The sequence below is a fragment of the Trachemys scripta genome, chromosome 3, assembly GCF_013100865.1.
Source record: "Trachemys scripta elegans isolate TJP31775 chromosome 3, CAS_Tse_1.0, whole genome shotgun sequence".
Taxonomy (NCBI): Eukaryota; Metazoa; Chordata; order Testudines; family Emydidae; genus Trachemys; species Trachemys scripta.
In genome coordinates this window covers 6,945,220-6,967,761 of record NC_048300.1, presented here as the reverse complement: position 1 = coordinate 6,967,761, position 22,542 = coordinate 6,945,220, and the positions used below count along the sequence as shown (strand labels likewise).

Sequence of the window (22,542 nt, the reverse complement as noted above, 5' to 3'; positions counted from 1 at the left end):
TACCCCTTTTAGCCTAACCCAGAGACTCTTAACACTTTCGTCTCCTATGTCCATCTCCACCTCAGTCCAAGTTTGTACATTTTTAATACATAAGGCAACACCTCCTCCCTTTTCCCCTGTCTATCCTTCCTGAGCAAGCTGTACCCATCCACACCAACATTCCAATCATGTGTATTATCCCACCAAGTTTCAGTGATGCCAACAATGTCATAGTTGTATTTATTTATTAGCACTTCCAGTTCTTCCTGCTTACTACCCATACTTCTCACATTTGTATATAGGCATCTAAGATACTGGTTTGATCTTGGCTCCCAGTTTTGTGCTGAGCCTCCTTTCTCTCTGCCAATATAGCCCACATTCCCTCTCGTTTCCGACCCATCTCCCAGGTCTCCATGTTCTCCACTTACCTGTGGGCTTCGCTCACTTGTCCCCGTCGAACCTAGTTTAAAGCCCTCCTCACTAGGTTAGCCTTAAGATTGGCTTAAGCGCTGAAGTTTAGTTATCACTTGAAGTGACAGTGGCAGGTTGCATGATACAAACCACAACGTACATCTGAGCTGTGTCTGTGCTGTGGATCTGAATTGTATAAGTGAAGGGACCAGGTGGGCTCATGAGGTGTGTGTGCTTACTTCCTACACAGGGCTTGCTGTGAAACCAGACTTAATTGGCTAATACTAACAGAATTCCTAGAGACAGCATTTGTACACATGAGGGAAGATCCTCCGCTGGTGTAAACTGTCATAGCACCATTTGGAGATGTGACAGTTTATACCACCTGAGGATCTGCTTGCGTCTTTTAGTGGGCCAGAACTGAAGCCCACTGAAATCAGTGGAAAGATTCCTATCAGCACTGGTAAATATATCACCTGTTCTTCAAATGGGTGTAACCGTTATTTTAACATAGAGTCATGGTGAAAGCTGATCTTAACAAAAATGGAAGGCAGTAATGGGCTTTTATAAGGATGCCTCTTTCGTCTCAGTCAAAAGAAGTTGTCATCTGGCTAGGATGCTAAAGCTGTAATTCTGTTTTGTTTTCTTTTCTTTTCCCCCCCTCCAGCAATACACTTACCAAATGTCTGATCAAATCAGAGAGTGTGCACAACAATGCACTTTTTAAAGAAGGTTGTAACCATAGAATCAAATTTTTATTAAGGTTCTCGAAACCTGTGGAGAAATTTGAACTTCACAAAATGGAGTTTTAAAAGGGGATGAAAGAGACTTTTCCTCACATTTGTTGATTTTCTGTCAAACTCTTTTGTTACTAATTTTAATGAAAATGTGTTTCCCTCCTCCTTCCTCTTTATCCTTATTGGTGACTATGTCTGTAAGGGTACGTCTTCACTACCCGCCGTATCGGCGGGTAGCAATTGATTTATCCGGGATCGATATATCGCGTCTCGTTAAGATGCGATATATCAATCCCCGAACGCGCTCACCGTCGACTCCGGAGCTCCACCAGAGCGAGCGGCGGTAGCGCAGTCGACGGGGGAGCCGCGGCCATCGATCCCGCGCCGTCTGGACCCCAGGTAATTCGATCCAAGATACTTCGACTTCAGCTACGCTATTTGCGTAGCTGAAGTTGCGTATCTTGGATCGATCCTCCCCCTCCCCCCATCCCACCCCAGTGTAGACCAGCCCTAAATTATGCTTCAGCTGAACTGTTTTTAGGGCTTGGCTGAAAATCGCAAGGCAGCCCAGGTAAATACTACAAATTACTGAGTATTTTAGAAGGAGCAATATACAGCCTTTCTAGGGAAATCCAGAGGCATCTTCCTCTTGGCATTACAAAACTATCAATCAATAACACAAAGAAATAATGATATAAAATAAGTTGTTATAATTTGATTCATTCCAAAGGCAAGAATTAAATTACTCTTCACAAATACCTTTAAAAATCCAGGAATCCTGCATGGATGGTTTTGCTATGCCCAGACAAGGGGTGTCACATACACACGCGCTTATTTCCACTGTGGCAAACTGCAGCCGTGTGCAGTTGTGATTAGCAGAGATGTCTGAGCTGGAGACACCACAGTTAAAACAATAAGAGGCTGCTGGCAAAATGTTCTTCATTGTGAGGTGAAAAGGTAAACTCACATGGTTAAAAAGGTTTGGCGAAGCTATAAGCAAATTAAAATAGGATCTTATAAGGGGAAGTATCAGGCAACCTTAATAATAGATGGCACAACCAGCCCTGCCTATAATTTGGCCACATCCTCAGTTGGTGTAAATAATTCATTTGCAGTCAATAGAGCTACACTGATTTACACCATCTATGGATCTGGCCCCCACTGTGTATAGTGTGTATACGTGTATAAAAGGATGCTAGCATTCAGTATTAAATAATGCTTTCCTTCAGAGTTCAAATATCGTAAAAACAAGGACTATATAGGCACAGATTTTCAGAATTGTGCCCACATATAATTTGCACATGTAATTACAGTGATTTGAGCACAAGTAAGCAATTGTATGTGCATTTACAGGGCATTTATATGTCTAATTTGTCATTTTTGAATATAGTCATGGTAAGTGTGTACACAAATTCTGCACCTGCTTTAGTGTGAGCAGTTCCTAAAATCTAGGCCATTATTTATAGAGATTGTCTTCTTTTTTTCTTCTGTATGAAACTAGAGACCATCTACACCTCATCTGTATGACCTGTAATTGTCTCAGCTTGTTGATTTTTTTATATTTATATATACATATACTTCCTGAACATTTTTATTTAGTTGATTGGAGAACATTATGACTAGTTTTTGGTTCATGAATTGCACTGATACCGCAAAGTCACTGCTACCCCGAGTTGACTTTGGTCTCATTTTTTTTATTCCCCCCCCATTATGTGGACTTCAAATGGCTGAGTAAGTATTTGGAATGAAACAAAGGAAGGTCCAATCTTCAATTACTGTAACCTCAGTGTTTCATTATAGAACGTTTTCAATGCCTGCGTTGTATAAGTTGGCAACTATTTTTCTGTGGAGGTCATGTGGTTAGGAATGGGCAAATTGGTTTAGATAAAATATAAATTCAGATCAGCCTTTGTCCTTTGTTCAGGACTCAAAACAAATGAGTTCTAAGAAACTTGTTTCCTCTTTATTCCTCCCACATGTTTTTACACGTCCGGGTTTATGTTGGCACCAGAAGTGGAGATATTGAGACATAGTTAGAGAGGCCATTCTCCTGGAATCCCTGACCCAGTTGGAACCAGAAAGTACCAGAAACTAAAAATAGTCTTACAAGACTCAGCTTTGTTTCTAAAACAAAGAGGTTTGGTTACGCAACAGTTGAGTTTTCTGAGGTACATCAATAACTGCTAGGAAGCAAATAACCAAATACCTTTGAGCTACCTTGAATTATTCCCTTCTCTCTCTCTCTCTTCCCTCCCTCCTCACCAACTATGTTTTTGGCTGTGTTTACTTTTAGATCTTTCCCTGGACGTGACAGAATTTTAACATCAAACCTTGTAGGCATAAAAAGGGACTGACAATTATGGTGCATAACAAATACTCTGTGGAGAGGGGTATAGCCTTTGAAAACAGATATGGTTCCTCCAAATTTGGTTCTGAGATGCTCTGTTATTATCGGAGTGCCTTCCCGCCATAGGGGAGGGGTGGGAGAAGAGCACTGGAGGTAATGCTGGGTAGAGATATATTTGTGGCCACTCTGACTAAAATCCAAGGAAACTTTGGTTGTCTAGAACTAGATGACAACAGCTTTGTCAATTCAGTGAGACACCAAGTGGCTAAACTACCGCAGTGATCTGGGGGGCAGATCTAATGATAATTTGATAGTTCTTCCTGAGAGAACCATGGACAGCACCCTTTTGAGTTCTTTCCCATTGGAATGAAGGATTTTTGGTAATGTAGATCCAGAACATTTGAACAATGTTCAACTTGCCCAAAAGGGATATTTTGGTTTTAGTTTATTTCTTTTTTATTTTATTTATTTATTTATTTATTGGCTAATAAATTTGGATCCTTTGGCCATGGAACAGCTGTAGCTCCAAGCCCTGACCCTTGACCACTAAACAACACCTCTGCTCTCCCAACTTATTTCCATATATTCCTTATTTTTTATGTTAGATCGGTTGATTGGCTTTATAGTGCTGTGAAATGATAGTACTTCTCAGCAAATGGTTGAAACAGGATATGGTACTGGACAGGGAAGAATTTGAGTTATTATCCATGTTGGGTCCTTTCTGTTGCTTTGTAAGATAGCTATTGTGGTCCCACTGCTTGTGAATAAATCAGGGTGTTTTTTTCCAATAATGAAAGAGAACTGGATCAGGAAGGAAGGAAAGTATGTCTTCAAATGCCTGGTTGATTTGGTATGGCCTCTTATTCTGGAAACACAGCAAAGAGAGGGGCATGTTCTAAGGCTCTTAGAAAATTACTTTTTATTGCACATGTTAATAATAATACATGGGGAAAGTTGATGCCTTCTCTTCTTCTCCATTGTATCTGCAGTGCATCCAGATGCAGAGCCTTTCTATAGTGCGAGCAGCTTTCAACCTGAATACAGGAGGGACAGGATATTAACTTCTCAAAGTCGAGCAGGGTCAACACATAATATCTCACTGTCATGCAGTGAGCCGTACACCACACCTTTTCTATATCACTCCCGCCATACGAAAGCTGGTCCTGAAAAGGAAAAGAAAAAGATGAGGAAAGACATTAATTACTTGTTGACAGATTATCCCCAATGATTAAAGAGTCAGCACTTCTGGGAGCCTGAGGTTCGAAGCGCAAACAATGAGTTTGGAAAAACTGTACAGACATCTGCCTATTCAACTGAAGCTAGTGGGGAGGCATAGCCAAAAGCAGTCTCCCCCACCTCCCGTAACCTAAGCAGAGCTCCTTTGCAGTCAAAGAGGCGGGATTTCCTCTGGCAGGTACCCTGAGGAAGAAGATTCGTGAGTTCCAATAACCCTCATCTCGGCTAGGCCGGCTGTGCCTCTACTACTTACAGAGCTTTCGGTGACAGCAATGTGACCTCCTTAAAAATGTAGAGCCTAGATTCTCATTTGTGCCAGAGCTGTGTTTGGTGCAAATAAAAGAAGGGGTAAAGGTGGCTTTAAGCTGCCTTTGCACTCCCACATTGTTTGGAGCAAGAATTCAGCCTCTGTGGTAAATCAGAGCAGCCTTATGGCTGCTCTAAACTATGCTAACCTTGTAACAGCCCCCGAAGGGCTGTTATTCTGGACTGGAATCACCAGCACTGTCTTAGATTTGGCACACCCCCAGGAGGGGTGGTGCAGAGCTGTAGGAATTCCATCATGCCCATTTAATAGGGCCTTGTGGCCCTTCCAAACCACTGAAGCTATGCAAGGAGGTCTTAGCATGGGCCAGGATCTGGCCCTATGGGTTTTAGGCTGCATACAACTAAATATAGGAAACGTCAAGGTAATTTGAGTGCATCTTTTTAATTGCTTTGCAAGTTGTGCTGCACTCTGATATTATATCAGTTTTCTACATTTTTATAGTATGGCAGCCTTTGATGCTCTATGTACAGCCTTTTAGTCATTGGTGGTTAAGTCTGCTCGCTGGTCATCGACGAGCCCTTTGGCAGAGTGGCGCTCAGAGCTACATTGTGATACACACACCTGGCTCTTCTTGCCTTTTAAATATTCCCATCTGAGACTAGTTCCTTCCTTTCACCACATACCTGCCAATGTAGGTGATTAAGGAGTCCCCTTTGTTGGCTAGGAGGCAGATATAGGTCGTAGGAAGTGAAAGTGAATTAATGGGACAGAATGGAGTTAATGAGTTCTTAGTCCTAACTAGCTTTGGCAAGCAGAAAGGAGTGTGTGTGTGTGTGTGTGTGTGTGTGTGTGTGTGTGTGTGTAAAAGAAACTGATACGTCCCTCAGGGACACAGAGTATTTCTTCTCTTCTCATATCCTCTTGGAAAAATATCAGTAAATGCTAGAGCATTTCAATATTTCTTTGATGGTTTGTTTCTTGTGCTAGGTCTGTAAAGCAGCAGTTAATTTTAGTATAAGTACTGTTATGAATAACTAGAAGATATATTGGACAAATATGGTAAATTATCATTTGTAATCAGCCAGCCCAAGAAAACACATTTCAAATAAAATATGTGATCTGCTCTGATGTAGAGAGACATGATTACTTTTCCTGTCCTTGTTTGTTAGAAGCATTTTTTATAAAATGATCCGAATGTATTACTTTACTCAATCTGGCATTTGTAATCTTTTTATGCAAAGCATTGTATCTTCATTTTTTAAAATGCCCTTTTAGGGAGGAAAAATGCCAGATAAATAGGCTGCCTATTTAAAGGCTTTAAGACGTGCTGAGCTAAACGTTGCTAAATGAAGATTGACCTGAGCCTAATTTTTTTGGACGTCCTCTGCTATCGTTGCCTCCCCCTGTGCGCCTTCTTCTCCAACACCAACCTTGACACTTAATTTGCTTCTTTTCTCCCATTCCCACCCCAGTCCATGTTTTCATGCCCTTTCCTATGTGTGGAAGGGCCTCTGAGTCCCAGTTCACCAAGCTACCACCATCTCCTTGTTCAGATGCCGCCTCAAAACCCACTTCTTCCATGATGCCCACAAGGACTGAACTTACCATAAATGTAAGGGAAGAAGCGAAGAGATGAAAATTCCCCTTGATTGTCTCTACCTCTGAATTCACTAGTGTGTCTTGGCTTCTGTGTGTTGAGCTTTCATATCATATCTGAATCAGTTATTAGCCAGCTAGCTCTCATGCAAGCCTCAGTTTTGTGGAGGCACTAGGAAAGCTGGGAAGACTGCACCGTCCAGTAAGGAGAGTGGATGCTGCCTTTGATCAATACATTGATGACACTGCAGCCCAAATCATCTCACTATCTCCCTTTACACATTAAACAGGAGGGACCTTGTGTTACCCCACACAAGAGAGTTCTCGGGGCACAGAAACAATTGCCCAGTACCGCCCTATGTTCTCTTCCAATTGCAACTCTATCTATCCTTGTCAGGTTCTGCCTCTGGGAAAGTCTACACCAGGGGGCAAAACTGATCAGCTACCAGAAAGAGAGCAGTAGGCGTCCTGATGCAGCAGCAAGCCAAATTTGCGTTGAATGCAAAACCTGAGACCCTCCAGGTCTGCTGTCAGATTTCAAAGTATGGGTTGCACATATGGCCGTGTTTCGGTTTGGGAACCAAATTGTTTTCTGATCAGCCACTCTATGTGTTTTATTACACCACAACCGCTGCCTCGCTACCGCCCACTAATTTTAAAAAAGGGGCCGAATCCCAGCCAAAAACAGCATTTCAGCAACACCGAGCTGGTTGTAAGAGAATAATCAAAGTGATGGGTCAAATCTGCTGTGCTGAGCGGGCCCGATCCAATGCCGGTTGAAGTCAGTGAACAGACTCCCATTGTCTTCTGTGCACTTTGGTTCAGGTCCTGTGTCCCACCACACCTTGCATTTCCAGTAGGCACAACAGCCTGATGTCCAAAAGGTTAGAGGACATACGGCACTCCATGTTAATTTCCCCACTTTTATAGTTTTATGTCACTATTTTTAATGTTCTTCTAGGCCCTGACCAGGCAAACACTGAAGCACATGTGTAAGTTTACTCATGTGAGTAATCCCACTGAAATCTCAGTGCTGTTTTTGGCTGCAAGTCTACTCCTTTTAAAAAAAAATCAGTGGGCTGCGGTGATCTATGGTTTATATGTTCTAAATACACCAGGACTACTCACATGAGTAAAGTTATGAACATGCTTCAGAGTTTGCAGGATCAGGCCCTTATTGGTTGTGAAGGCTGCTTTTCTGTCCTGAAGGCTGGATGCATTTTCATTAGAAAAGGACATTGAATTTAATCTGCTTCAGTTCAGCATGGAGGGGTGAAACCTATTTTTTGAACAGGCATTGCATGGATTCCCCTTGCTGCTACTCAGAGTCCTGTCTGCATTTGCAAATGATGTAAGTACAGTTCTCACTTCATTTGCTTTTCATGTAAAGACTCCCACAAGGATTTTTATGCACTTCATCAGACGCTCAGTTTTAAGTACGGTATCTGTCCAGACTAATTGCTGACAGTATCTACTGCATGTAGCACAGAGCAGAATAACCTTGTGTGACCTGGAAAAAATAAAAAAAAGCAAAAGCATACAGTAAGTGGGGATTCTGTGCCTCATGTTGAGACAGATGCTGACATGGACAATTTGCAGAGCTTGAAATGACCTGATTTGCCTTTTAAGTCTTTGCTTTTTCTCAGGATGAGAACCGCGGTACTAAACAATAGCAGATTGTAGGAATCCCAGGCATGCATATGTATCCTATGCTCTGTGATGAATATACATGATATCAAATATAGTCAGCACACTCAATTAAGAGTGTGGATTAGTGCTTCTGGAAGGCATTAAAATGCATTTAAAAAGGGAAGATGCCTAGCATGGCAGAATGACCCACAGCAGACTGACTATATGCTGAGAAATGGATAGTAGCAAGACATAAATAGCAGGGCATCTTTTTAGAAAATAAAGTATCCACGAAGGAGTTCTATTTCAATGGGATGTAGGCACTTGAACGCTCTTAGGCTCCTTTGGAAAGCCCACTTCTCGTTTCTCAACATCTTTTCTATAAAGCATAATGTTTGAGCTTCCCTGTTGTTGTTGTTATTTATTTGTATTGCAGTAGCAGCACGAGACCCCAGGTACGGATCAGGAGGCTCCATCACGCCAGGTATATTTGTAAGACCAGCTTCTCATTTTCGCATAGGCCCCTTTGCACCCTAAAGGGTTCTTAAAATGGGCATAAATTCCATTTATACCGATTTCATATGCCCAGTATAAAGGGCCCTCAGAGAAAATGAGAATCTGGCCCATAGTCTTCAAAATGGCTGTTATTATTTTGACACCAAACTCCAGTCTGCCCCGGTAGAAATTTTCTGTCTCAACTGTTTTTTCGATGGAAAACTGGGTTTTCAACAAAATGAAAATTTTCATGGAAAGTATGTTTTTCACAGTAAATTTTGACATTTCCTTGAAAAGCTGAAAACCTAAACCTTTTTCTGCCAGGTTTTTGATGAAAATCCAAATTGTTTCGTGGAAAATGTTAACCATTTCCCCCCGAAAATTTCTACCAAAAAAATTCATTTGCCGACCAGCCCTACTTAGAGTATCAAAGCCTTAAAGGTGAACAAAGCCGAGTTACCCATTAGTGACCTGGCACTCCGTTTACACTTCATAAGTACAGGAGTTATGACTTGAGGGCAAGAGATAAAATGCAACAATGTGAGGGTGCCATCTGAACTCCATTGTGTAGATAGAACCACACCACAGAGACCTGCGTAATAAGGGCAAACACACACAGAGTTAATGGTGAAAAATTCCCTCCTCCACGGACCTAAGAAACCTACCTACCTTTGCTTCCTAACCCATCCCAGGAGAATATGGGAATGAAGAGCAAACATCTTTGTAGGCTGGGAACTAAGGCAAGATGAAGATTACTGGAAAGAAAATACCATTTCCTCCCTCCTTTCCTGACAATGTGAAGCAAGGGAAGAAACAGTAGGATTAAAAGAATGTTTATAAGACATAAAATTTGAGGTCTGCAGGAAATCCGCACCAAAGGTTATACAAGCCCAGGCTCGGAACTTCCCTTGAAGGTGCCGATTCAGCAGCAGCATGTGCCAGAGTTTAACTGATTGACTTCAGTGGGGCTTCTTGTGTGCTTAAAATTAAGTCTGGGCTTGAATACCTTGCTGAATCAGTCCAAGTAGGGCTCTGCGGTAGCTGCCAGTTCCAGAGACAGTGACAGCTCATTAGCAGGCAACCCGAGAGCCGGCAGAGAGAGACAAGGCCTCGCAAGGTGGTTCCGGCCTATTGCAGGTCCCATCAAATCAATAGTATTTGGTGGCTGAATCCCCCCTACCCATTCTATGGAGAACAAGGGAAACCTCCACCATGGAGAGCTCCTAGGAAACTCCCCTGAGGGGTTTCGCTTGGAATTTTCCTCTTCTCCCAAGTTCCAGTCCATGCTGTAACAGTATGTTGTGAAGTCCGTGGATTCTGACCCATGCCCACGTGTCAAAGGCATGGTGACAAGGGAACTGTTTTGGTCTTACACACACCACAGATGTGGATTCTACTGCCCTGACTCTGTTTACAACAAAGTCTTGGTTTGGATTTAAAACTCAACAGATATGCAGTTATAAGTGCAGTCACAATGCAGATGGATGGATATCTGTGTTGCTTCTGAATGGCTAAGGATGCACACATCCTATTACTTTCATTAGTGTTAGCAAACATTAACTACTTTAGTAGTAGTTTACACATAGCCCTGTTGTGAGGGAAGTAGAGCCTTATTATCCTTATTTCCCTGATGTGGAAACTGAGATACATTTGACTATATTTGAACCCTGGGTCTAGTGGCTCCTCCCCTTAAGCTGGGGGAGGGGCCTTCCAATGCTTGCACCTGCCCACTCCCAGAATTCAATGGGTACACTTTACTTCTGTGTCTCTGTTTCCCATCCCATCTTTTGTCTGTTTAGACTGAATCCAGTTTATAAACCTACTTATTTGCTTTGTTATAACTTCTTATCTTAAAATTGACATGACACAATATCAAAAAGGATGGAAGGATGAGAATTTAGTGTTAAGGTTTACAATTCAGATAAATAATTAGAGCTGAGGAGAGCAGCCAAGGTTTGTGGAAAACAGCAGTTTTATAGTCTTCCGTGCAAGATTTGCATTGGCTTTATTTTCATCTAAATTAAAATAACTTTTAAAATGTATGAGAAAATAATGATCTTTCTGCTATTTGTCTTTCCTTTTTTACCAGTGTGTCTACAAAGGAAATTGTATTACTTTTTTATTGGGTGAGTTATCAGAGTCATTTAGATTGCTTCCTGAGCCCACGCCATTTTATAATTGGAATTATGTGGATTCTCACATAACAAATAGGCAATTCATTTCTTGCTTATCTCTAGCATTTTTCTTTTGTTTTTTTGCTGGAGTAAAGGTCGTGTTTCAGAGGTATTCCCACTTGCCATTTTCCTGCTTGAGTGCCTGCATTAGCATTTCTGCGGTAATGTAGATCAGACAAGGAATTATCATGAAAACATAATCAAATATTTAAAGATATAAAAAGCTACACTGAAAGTTCTTCAGAAAAACCTTTGTGCCTTGGTGTCACACATTCTGCATCAAATACTTGAATACTGATCCAAATGTTGGCCTGGATCCCACAAAGACTTGTGCATGGTTTTCACCTTATGCACCATGAACAGACCCAGTGCATATAGTTAAGTATGTGCGTAAATCTTTGCCTTGGGCTTTCTTCAGCATTCCTTTTACTCAGCAAAACTCCCATTATAGTCTAAGGGTACGTCCAGACTACCCACCGGATCGGCGGGTAGCGATCGATCTATCGGGGATCGATATATCGCGTCTTGTCTAGACGCGATATATCGATCCCCGAACGCGCTCCCGTTGACTCTAGAACTCCACCAGGGCAAGCAGCGGAAGCAGAGTCGACGGGGGAGCCACAGCCGTTGATCCCATGCCGTGAGGACGGAAGGTAAGTCGAAATAAGATAGGTCGACTTCAGCTACGCTATTCGCGTAGCTGAAGTTGTGTATCTTACATCGACCCCTCCCCTCCTCCCAGTGTAGACCAGGCCTAAGTCCCAGGAAGGAACTAGCCCCACTGTGATATACTGTTAATGTCAAGAAATTCAAGCATCCTTGTTCTACAAACAGACACTGACTAGGTGCTTGCCCCATGGTACCTAGTGTACTGATAATAATCAAAAGACTTTCATTATTCCTGGTGAATGTCAGTGGGCTTTGCCTGAATAAGATGGGCTGAACGGTGCCTTTGGGGATTTGTCAGTCCAGATCAGAGACGGCTTTTGCTGTCCTTGCAAAGCCTATGGCTGTGGGCTTCCCCTAATTTGTGGAACCCAGAAATGTAAGCAGGAATCTCAGCTTTCATTAAGAATAAATAACGTTTTTAGCCATTTTCCCACACTAGTGGCTAGGGTTGAGAGCTTGTCTCTGATTTTTTCCTGAAGTCCGCAAGTTATGATTAGTGTTATTGTTCACAATCCCAGCACAGCCACGTAGGGCTGAGTTTTGGGTTCTAGAACAACCATACCCAGACAAACCTGGGTTTTGGGGAAGACCCCAGATGTACAGTTGTAGGTGACAAGTGCCACCCAGGATATTACTAGGGTGACCAGAGAGCAAGTGTGAAAAATCAGGACATGGGGTGGGGCGTAATAGGCATCTATATAAAACAAAGCCCCAAACATCGGGACTGTCCCTATAAAAATTGGGATATCTGGTCTCCCTAGATATCACTGAAGGCACTTGGGCCACTGCAAGTTGCCTGCCAGCCGTCTGCCTATAGCTGAGCCAGCTTCTCTTCTGAGCATCCAGCCCCCTGGCAGTACCCCTACAGTTCTGGGTCTCCCTCTCCCAGGGGAACCCCCACCCACTATCCCCACCTCGCCTCAGTATAAGGCTACTGTCAGTCATCATCTAGCCCCCGCGCCCTGCAGTATCAGCGTACTCATCACTGGCAAGGTTGGGTTTGGACCTGCTGCCTTGGCCTACCCCTGGGCTGCCCTCTGCAACTCCCAGTACCTTTTAGTCCAATGCTAGGCCACAGCCTGGGGCTTTCCAGGCTGGAGCTTCCCAGCTCCTCTGCCTTTCCCCAGCCCTGCTCCACTCAGGTACCCTGTCTCTAGCTCCCTGCAGCCAGGCCCTTCTCTCTCTGAATGCAGAGAGAGACTGCTGAGCTCCTGGCTCCCAGCCTTTTTATACAGGCCAGCTGAGGCCTGATTGGGGCGTGGCCCAACTGCGGCTGCTTTCCCAATCAGCCATCCCCAGGCACAGCCCTCTCTAGGGCTGCTTTCAAGCCCTTCCAGGCAGGAGCGGGTGTCCACCCCACTACATGCCCCTAGAATGCTGGCACCCCTAGGCACGTGCCTACTGTGCCTAATTGGAAATCCGGCCCTGCTGATCCCAGAGCTCACACAGACTCTTTCTCTTGTCTTGGTCAAATCACATACCTGGCATAGGCCCAAATTTTCAGACTTGGGAGCCTAAAGTTAGGTACCTAAATCCAGAAGTGCTTAGCTCCTCCACCTGCCATTGACTTCTGTGGGAGATGTGGATGTGAAAATCAGGTAATTCTTATTTTGGTATCTAAATATGCATTTATGTGCCTAGTTTCATGTACTCAAATATTTTGGTTTTAACTTCCGTGCCTCAGTTTACATATCAGGGAAACAGGGATAATAAGGCTCTACTTCTCTCACAGCAGGGTTGTATGTAAACTACTATTTAAGTAGTTAATGTTTGTAAAGTCTATATCAGTCCTGAACCTCTCCAAAATGCATGCCAAGCCCTCCAGTGTCTGAGACTTAGCAGCCCCCAGAGCCTCAGCTGACGTGGACAATAGTCCTGTGCAAAACTTTTATACATATTGACAACTATTGGCACAACCCAGCACAAGCAATTGGGCTTTACTTCTGCAGTTGTAGCCTGTTGGGAATGGGGCCTAAAGATCCACCTTGCATACATAAGAACTGACATATCGGGTCAGATCAATAGTCCATCTAGCTCAGTGTCTTGTCTCCAGTGGTGGCCAGTACCAGAGCTTCAGGAGGAGTGTACAGAACAGAGGAGTTGGAGTGATCCACCCCTGACTTCTCCTCCCAGCTTCTGGCAGTCAGAGGTTTAGTATTGTCCCAAGCATGGGGTTGCATCACTGACCATCTTGACCAATAGCCATTGATGGACCTATTCTCCGTGAACTTATCTGGGTTTTTTTTGAGCCCAGTAATACTCTTGGCAATCACAACATCCCATGGCAATGAGTTCCACAGGTTAGTTGGGTGAAAAAGTAGTTCTCTTGTCTGTATTAAACCTGCTGCCTATTTCACCAGGTGAACCCTGGTTTTTGTATTGTGGGGAAAGGGTAAATGATACTTTTTTGTCATCATTCATGATATTATAGACTTCTAAGATATCCACCCTTAGTCACATCTTTTTTAAAAGAACAGTCCTAATCCTTCAAGTCTCTTCTCATGTGGAAGCCATACTTTTGATCATATTTGCTGCCCTTCTCTGAACCTTTTCCAGTTCTACTATATCCTTCTTGAGATGGGATCACCAGAACTGCACATAGTATTCAAGGTGTGGGCAAAGGATGGATTTATATAGTGGATTTATGATATTTTCTGTCTTATTTTCTATTCTTTTCCTAATAGTTCCTAATGTTCTGTTAGCCTTTTTGACCACTGCTGCATATTGTGCTGAAGTTTTCAGAGAGCTATATATGGGTATCCAAGATTTCTTTCTTGAGTGGTAACAGCTAATTTAGAACTGATCATTATTAAGGCTAAGATTTTGTCATGGTTATTTTTAGTAAAAGTCACGGACATGTCACGGGTAATAAACAAAAATTTACGGAAGCCGTGACCTGTCTGTGACTTTCGTTGCTGCAGCTCCATAGTTTCCCCCACCACCGTGGTGGCTGGGAGCTGTAGGGTTCCCCTCTGCCCCTGGCAGCTGGAAGCTGAGGGGGGCCCCCTTCCACCCACAGTGGCTGAGAGCTGCAGAGTGACCATTTTTCCCACAGAGAAAACGGGACACCCCCCAGCCGCTTGCCCAAGGTGTCCCCCACACAAGACTGTCACCTGTCGCTGGAACCCTGAGGAGGGCCCCCTCAGGAGTCTGTCACCAGAACCTTGCAGGAAGTCCCCTGTCTCCTGCTGCTGGAACCCTGCCAGGGCCCCGTTGGCTTCCAGCTCCAGAATCCTGCTGCCCCTGGGGCTGAAGCAGAGAATGTCACAGAGGTCTCTGGAAGTCACCATGGCCTCCGTGACATAAGTGTAGCCTTAATCATTATATATGTGTAGTTGGGATTATTTTTTCCAACTACATGTTTCGTACATGATGATTGTTGTCATTTAACATTGCTTGTATTAAGGTAGGACCCACAGTGGGCTAGGTCCGGCATACAGTAAGTTGGGCACTGCTATAAAGAGCTCACAAGCTAAGAAGGCTGGAGGAAGAAGGGTAAAACATGCGTTTTTTTTCCAGCTGGGCCTTGACCTAGTTGGTGAATTTTACAGCAGAAGTGGGCCTTGTGGGAGGACTTAGAAGAAAGAGTACGTGTCCTGTTGATCAGTTCAAATAGGGCATCCAAGGCATATGGGGTAACATGGAAGAAAACATAAAGATGGTTGTGGAAGAGTCAAACAAATAGAATCTTGAGACCAGGATCATCAGCAGGGTCAGAGAGGAGCGACACAGTGAGAGGTGAATAGGCAAACACTGAGGGGCAGAGTTGCGAAGGGACAGTTAAGTGGGGGGGTTTTACTGGCGGCAGAGGGAGGTCAAAGAATCATCTCGCTAACTCCATCCCAAATCCTCAGTCTGGCCCTGGGAACGTTGCTGTGATCAAAGACTTTACATTTGTTGGGGTGGCAAAAAATTGTTTTGCAACCTCTCCCCCCACCCCCACAAAAAAAAATACTAAGCCGGATTCTGCTGGGAAGCCCTCAAAGAAACAGTTATGCACAAAACCAACAGGCATCCTGACTTGGATGAGGAACAGCCAGAGAAGTTCTGCTGAAATGACACAGATAATACCTCCCCTCCGCTGAAGTCTTCACTCTGTTAAAAATAGACCAGTCACAGATTTACTGTCAACGGCAGGTGTATCATTATGCATTCTCTCCACTGTTCCTATGCGCGTGGCTTCTGCAGAACCAAGCTTTTACGGAACTCATCAAGAACTTCTTGAGATCTTGAGTAAGTCAAGAGAGACTCGGGGTTTGCAATAGTGTCAATAAAACACCAACTATCAAAAAGCCAGAGTGCGACTGTCTGACAGATGAATGCATATGCAAAAAGTCAGAAGGTCCCTCATAAATGTTAGGCTGCTTGAGTCTGAGTCACTGCAAATGTTTACAGTAGATAAATAGTGTGAGACAGTGTTTACATTTAAAAATGGTTTTATAAAGCGACCAGATTTTCAGTATTTACAGCAAATTAAAACAGCCTTGTATGCGGTAATTCCTAATGGAGATTTATGTAACTTCATTTGCATCTCTTTAGTAAGATAGAGTAAAAGCTCCTAAAAAATATCTTTCTCTGTGACCAGCAATTCTCATTTTTATATGTTTATCTTGAAGAAATACATGATTTTAATATAGATTTTTAGAACAGAGGCTCTACCAACAATCCATGTCTAGGTGTAAAATGTTGCCTCATTAAAATTACCCAGAAAACTGCAGTCAGAGTGACAGACGATTTCTAGGATGTGAATTGCACCTACAGAATCAACCAGCCACAGGTTGGAAGGAATTGCTGTTGAATTCTCTGAGAGAACACAAAGCAATCGGTGACTTCCATGTTATGGAACAAGACCTCTTCTAACTTATAATCATGAGTAAGGTATTGGGTGTCCTAGAAGCAAATTAAGATACCATCAGAATAGTGGCAGTGACCATAGAGGCAACCTGTTTTACTAGCTACTGTGGAACATTGCATAGGGCCCCCAGTGGCAGGAAGTCCGCTGCAGGATTGTTGTCGTGGTTAAAAGCAGATTAAACCTCCCTTTTGGGGAGGTCTGTAATGCCTAATGGTGGGCAGGGTTTACCCAGGTGCAAAGCATGGGTGCCAGGGTGGCCTGGTTCCCTGGAACCATCTCTGGCTTCAGAGCTCCCCGTCCTGAGCATAGCTGGTGCAGTTGGAGGCCAGGGGACCCATGCAGTGTGTTCTCTGCTGAGTCTTCATTCCTCCACTGTGCTCGTATTAAATCCCTTGAAAAATAACACACCTGTCCTTAGTAGCTAACTGCTGACCGTGGAGGGGCGGTACACTGGTGCTGTGAGAACGTTGGCATCCACCATTCCCAGGGGAGCAATGCCCCAGGCATGTTAAAGGCCTAGTGCATGGCACATGGTATTACACACTCTTAAATGGCAACCTCTCATCCCTTCAGTAGCAGCCAGTGTAAAGCGAGCATTCGGGGAGGCCGCGTGCACAACCCATGGGCATCACTACTGTTTTCTTCAGGATGGGAAAGGGAAACTAAACCGAGCAGCCTAGGCCCCACTTCTGCTTTGCCAGGAGGAAAGTAGGGAGCTGAGGAGCACCGCGGCACTGAGGCCTGCCCCCTTGCTCAGGAGGGGAGGGGCAGCCAAGCATTCCAAGTGCCCCTACCGATTTTGCTGTAGGGGAAGGGGAAGAGGCCCACTCCTTTTTATTGGGGAGCAGGGGAAGGCAGGAGTGAGCATGTGAGCAGATGGCTGCATACAGTTGTGTGTGTGTGTGTGTGTGTGTGTGTGTGAGGAGTGGGTGCATGTGTGATGGAGGGGGCATGGGTGAGATGGATGTGAGGGAGTAGGTATGTGGGAGTGGGTGCACAGACTGGATGAACATAATAGATTAAATTTGATCTTTCCTATGCAACAGTTCAGGAACCCTTCGTTGAAAACCGCTTCAAAGCAGGTATAAAAATCCTGCCTTGACCCTGGATCTAACCTACCAGCTTTGAGGCCCGTATTCTTATGTCTGTGAACTTTAGACAGGGGTCTACAGTCGGGCTGCTAAAGAAAACTTACCTGCAACCTTAATCATGGAGCAGAGTAACATGCATTTACCTGTGGGAGCATCCTAGCTTCTGTCTCCCAATTCACTTTTAAAGCAGGACATCAACCATGTTGTATTTACTTTGTGGGATGCGGGGAGGAGGGGAAGAGGCTTGGTGACCAGGAGAGAGCGAAAAGGAGAAAAGAGGGGAAATGTGGCAGAAGATGAACAGGGAGAGGAGCTGTCAAAAGCATGTTTACCTTTTGTTCTAATGATTCCCAAGCAGCCAATTCACTATCCCATTTTGACTCTTCTTGGTTTTTAGGGCTCTTTCGTTCCAGTTTGAATATTGAATTTCAAATGTGCGTATTTCAGCTTGAGGGCACCTTCTGTTAACTTGGCAGTAGCCAATCCTGGCTATAAATTCCTCGGCCTTCCTCTCAATACTTCAGCCCCTGGGTTATCTCATATACAGGCAGCAAGCCCAAGTTACACTTAAATATGGTCTCTAGAGTTCTTTGGGTAGCTCCAAAATGGATTTCTTTTTCAGTTGAGCATCAACCTAAAATTCTCACCGTCAACAATATACATTTATTCAAATGTTTTGGGGTTTTTTCTATATTTAATTCATTTTGTTTCTGTTGCTTTCTCCTTATCATTAAAGATTTCCATTTGCCCAAACCTCTCCTCATTTTAAACCGGGCCCTTTTTTCCAGTCAAATATGGGGATTCTTTCCTGCGTTCATTTTATTTTACGATCAGCATTTCCTCTTTATAGAAAATCCTGCTGGCTGAAAAAAGCCAGGGAGAGAACAGGGAAATGGGAATAGTGGTTAGATCATGTCAGCAGGGTGAGGGAATTGGGAAAGGCCTAGTTTAGCCCCCAAACAATTATCAAGCTGTGTGGTTACTGGGTCGTAGGGTTTGTAATGGAAAAAGATGACCAGAAAATAAATATGACTGTGTGTGATCATTTAACTTGCAACAGAGAATGAAGCCAGATGAGGACAAATAATTGACTTTATTCAAACATAATTCCATCAGAATTCCAGATTGATTCCCACAGGTCTCTATTCCACTTCTCTAAAACCACCTTATAAACAACCATCAAAAACCCACAAAGAAACCTGGGAGGTATAAATTCAGTAAAGAGGCATATGGGAAATTAGTCTATTGCAGCTAATGCTGAATAAAAGTGCCACAAACAGCTGTGGTGCTGAAGTTGCACAATTCGGATAAATTAAGTAATGCAATTAACGATCCCTCATATACAGTAGAACCTCAGAGTTACAAACACCTCGGGAATGGAGGGTGTTCGTAACTCTGAAATGTTCGTAACTCTGAACAAAACATCATGGTTGTTTGTTCAAAAGTTTACAACTGAACATTGACTTCGTACAGCTTTGAAACTTTACCATGCAGAAGAAAAATGCTGCTTTCCCTTTATTTTTTTTTTTTACTAGTTTACATTTAACACAGTACTGTACTGTATTTGCTTTCTTTTGTCTCCACTGCTGCCTAATTGCATACTTCCGATCCAAATGAGGGGTGTGGTTGACTGATCAGTTCGTAACTCTGGTGTTCATAACTCTGAGGTTCTCCTGTATTTAGATAAGTGCAGCCGAACGCAGTTAACGTTGATGACATCACTGTCCATACTCATTTCCTACTGCTTTTGGGGATCATTGATATGCTGTGTGATGGCACACCCGTGCTTTGTGGTTTGGGGTACGTCTACACAGCAAAGAAAAACCCATGGCTGGCCTGTGCCAGCTATCTCAAGGTCACGGGGCTCGGCCTGCAGGGCTGTTTCATTGCTGTGTAGACTTCCAGGCTCGGGCTGGGGTCCCACAGCCTGAGCGGCAGCCCGAATACGGAAGTCTACACAGCAATGAAACAGCCTTGCAATCCAAGCCCCACGAGGCTGAGTCGTCTGGCACAAGCCAGCTGTGGGTTTGTCTTTGCTGTGTAGACGTGCCCTTTGTGTGATGGTAGTGATGGTGGTTTTTTTTAAATACTCTTCTTTCCTTGATACCAGTGGAGAGCTATGATCATGACAGCCTGTTCCTATGTGCTCACACCGGTAGAAAAGCTGCAGTGAGAGCAGTGTTGTACCGTTGCACATTCCCTGCCTGTTCTGTGGAGCCTATGGCCCTGATCTTGCAAACATGTCTGTACTTAACTTTAAGCACATGAGTAATCCCATTGGGCCAGAACTCCGCACCACTGAAGTCAATGGGAATTTTGCCATTAATGTCCCTGATGCAGGATCAGGCCCTTGATGCATAAGTGTTTGTATGATCGGGGCCTATGCTTCTTTACCTCTTCACCATGCCTAGTCATCACTAGCTCTCTGCAAGCCACCATCGGCAGTCCTGTCCAGAAATCAGTCTGCATCACAACACAATGTACCACCCCAGGGCCCAAAGCTTGCTAGAGCTTTTTTTTATGAGTTCAAACCAGTCTTGTCTTTTTTTCCTCTGTGCAGCTTGTAAAAATAATGCTATCAAGGGATATGACAGGCAGCGCAAAATGTGTAGACTGCTTTGAACTTTAAAACAGTTCAGTCTTACTGCGAGGTTGGAAAGGCAACTGAGGTTGTAATGCCTTCAGTAGAAATGTAAAAAGAAGGGAATTCGGGATACAGTGGTGCGCCCTATGGGCCCAGCTGTAAAAAGCACTTATTTCTGGGGATCTGTACTGTTCTCTTTCAGACATACCCAGTCATTTTACTCCATCTGACAGGCTATGTGTTTAAAAAAAAAAATAAGGAAAATTGCAGAGAGAGAGTTTCTAAAGTGAGGGTGATTTGCTTAATCAAGTGAGACGGGGGTCATAAACACTTGGCAGGATGGAACTGCAGATGACAGGGGCTGTTGTGGTACTATAAACCAGCCCTGAAGCAATGCAATGTTATCCTAACGTTAATGGTTCATTTTGATACTCCAGTGAACGATATACGCAATTTCATTTCCGAATCCACCCTAATACCATCGTTAATGACAGTAACCCCATGCAACTGTGATCATTACAGTATTATTTATTGTAATACCTGAAGATCTCCCATAGTACTCCCTGTGAAACTTACAGATACTGGAGTCTGCTAGGAATGAGATCCAGGAGAGAAATGTTGTATCCCAATACACAGTGGGGCTGTTCCGTGGCAGCTGATTGAGACAGACCATTTCCTAATCTCTGTGTGGGATGCCAGGCTCATAAATACAGCATATACCTCATTTTCCATAAAACCAGTAGAGCCAAATTATTGCGGACCCTACATGAGTGCACTGGATGGGGAGAGAGCAGTCATAATTCGGCTGCAGGCGCCCAAAGCGCGATGAGGAGCACACTAGCCAGATTTGGAGAGAGGACTCTGCCTTTCCTCTTGTGTCTCCCCTTTCCACACTGGGAGAAGCCCTGGCTAACCCGTCACCAAGGGAGTCCAGCATCTCACTGCTCTGACCTCAGCCCCACTGGATGCATAAGGCTTTGCAAAAGCGTAATAAGCCAGATCCTTAGCTGGTGCAGATTGGAGTAGCTCCACTGAACGATTTAAACCAGCTGGGGATCTGCTCCTGTGTCACATGGCTCTGGTCTCCCCAACTCAGTTCAGACCCTGAGGAGCCATAGTGGGCCCTATGATTTTAGTTAACATTAAAATGACGAATTTACATCTTTTCCAGCCACTCATTTGGGGGGGTGGGGAGGGAGTTCTTTCTAAGACTAGCATTACTTTGGATTAAATAAAATCCTAGGATTAGAATTCTAGGTATCATTCCAGGGAGTCTAAGCACAAACACACTTCTTTGCTCAGCATTGAAGCACCAGCAATTGAAAACCCCTTCTGGAGAGTTCAGATTTTCATGGGACACACTCATACTTTAAAAAAAAAAAAAAGACCTCGGATTTATGGAAAAGGGGGATAAAGGAGATATTGAACGTGTTTCAGCAACATCTAGAGAACTTTAAAAAAGCATCTGTCACTGTCTGATGCTAAGTGACGGTGGCACTTGATAACTTGTAAGACGTTTTGGATAAATACTTCATGAGCCTTCCATTAACTACTAAGATGCCCCATAAATTGCTCTAGCAATACAATTTAAAAACCCAAGCTCAAGTGGGACTTTACAATCTGTGTCTTTCCCTGGCACCTTCTAAACTCAATGTTATGTTTTCTCTTTCAGGCCATGTATATGTTCTACGCTTTGGCAATTGTCTGTGATGATTTCTTTGTCCCTTCATTGGAAAAGATTAGTGAAGTAAGTATCTGTAGATATTTCTTGGACCTGCATGTCACTTTAGTAGCAATTTCCCTTGAAAACCTCAAGATGTGTCCATAGTAGATAGCATTATATTACAGTTTGTCCTTGTATTTTTTTTTTAATTTAATGGGTAAGAAAACAGATGTTTGTTTACATTGGATTATAATATCGTGTACATGATTGGTTCAGCTTTGTGTGTTTCTGTTATGGGAGTCTGCGTGTGCATTTCTTACTGGGAAAATAATGTTTGTAGGGTACCCTTATAAAGCTTGTGATTGCCATTTCAATAACAATAAGAACAGTTATATCTGCAGAGCACTCCTCTCTTTAGCAAATAGTTAGAGGCCCTCTACAATAGAAAAAGCATAAATACGATATAGTTAAAAACATACCTTAAGAGGTACCCAGGAAAAATTGATCTTGTGGTTAAGTTGCTCATCTGGGACTCAAAAGTTCAGTTCCTGGCTCTGTAACAAACTTCTTGTGTGAGACCTTGGGCAAGTCACTTAACCTTTCTGTGCCCCACAGGTTATTGGTGTTTCTTCTCTCCCAACAGGTGAGGTGGATGAGGCTTTTTTTAAACAACTAACAAAATCATCCAAAGCCCAAGATTGGGTGGTGATGGGGGACTTCAGCTATCCAAATATATGTTGGGAAAATAACACAGCGGGGCACAGACTATCCAACAAATTCTTGGACTGCATTGCAGACAACTTTTTAT

At 43.5% G+C, this 22,542-nt stretch overlaps 1 protein-coding gene across 2 annotated transcripts in view; it reads left to right on the top strand.

The window, feature by feature from the left end:
* The window catches only part of SLC24A3 (solute carrier family 24 member 3), a 331,311-nt gene that overhangs the window by 213,920 nt on the left and 94,849 nt on the right, over nt 1–22,542 (top strand). For both annotated transcript variants that reach the window (XM_034764053.1, XM_034764052.1), the window contains exon 4: nt 21,744–21,818. In XM_034764053.1, coding sequence (XP_034619944.1) covers nt 21,744–21,818 — 75 coding nt within the window. The remainder of the gene's footprint in view (nt 1–21,743; nt 21,819–22,542) is intronic.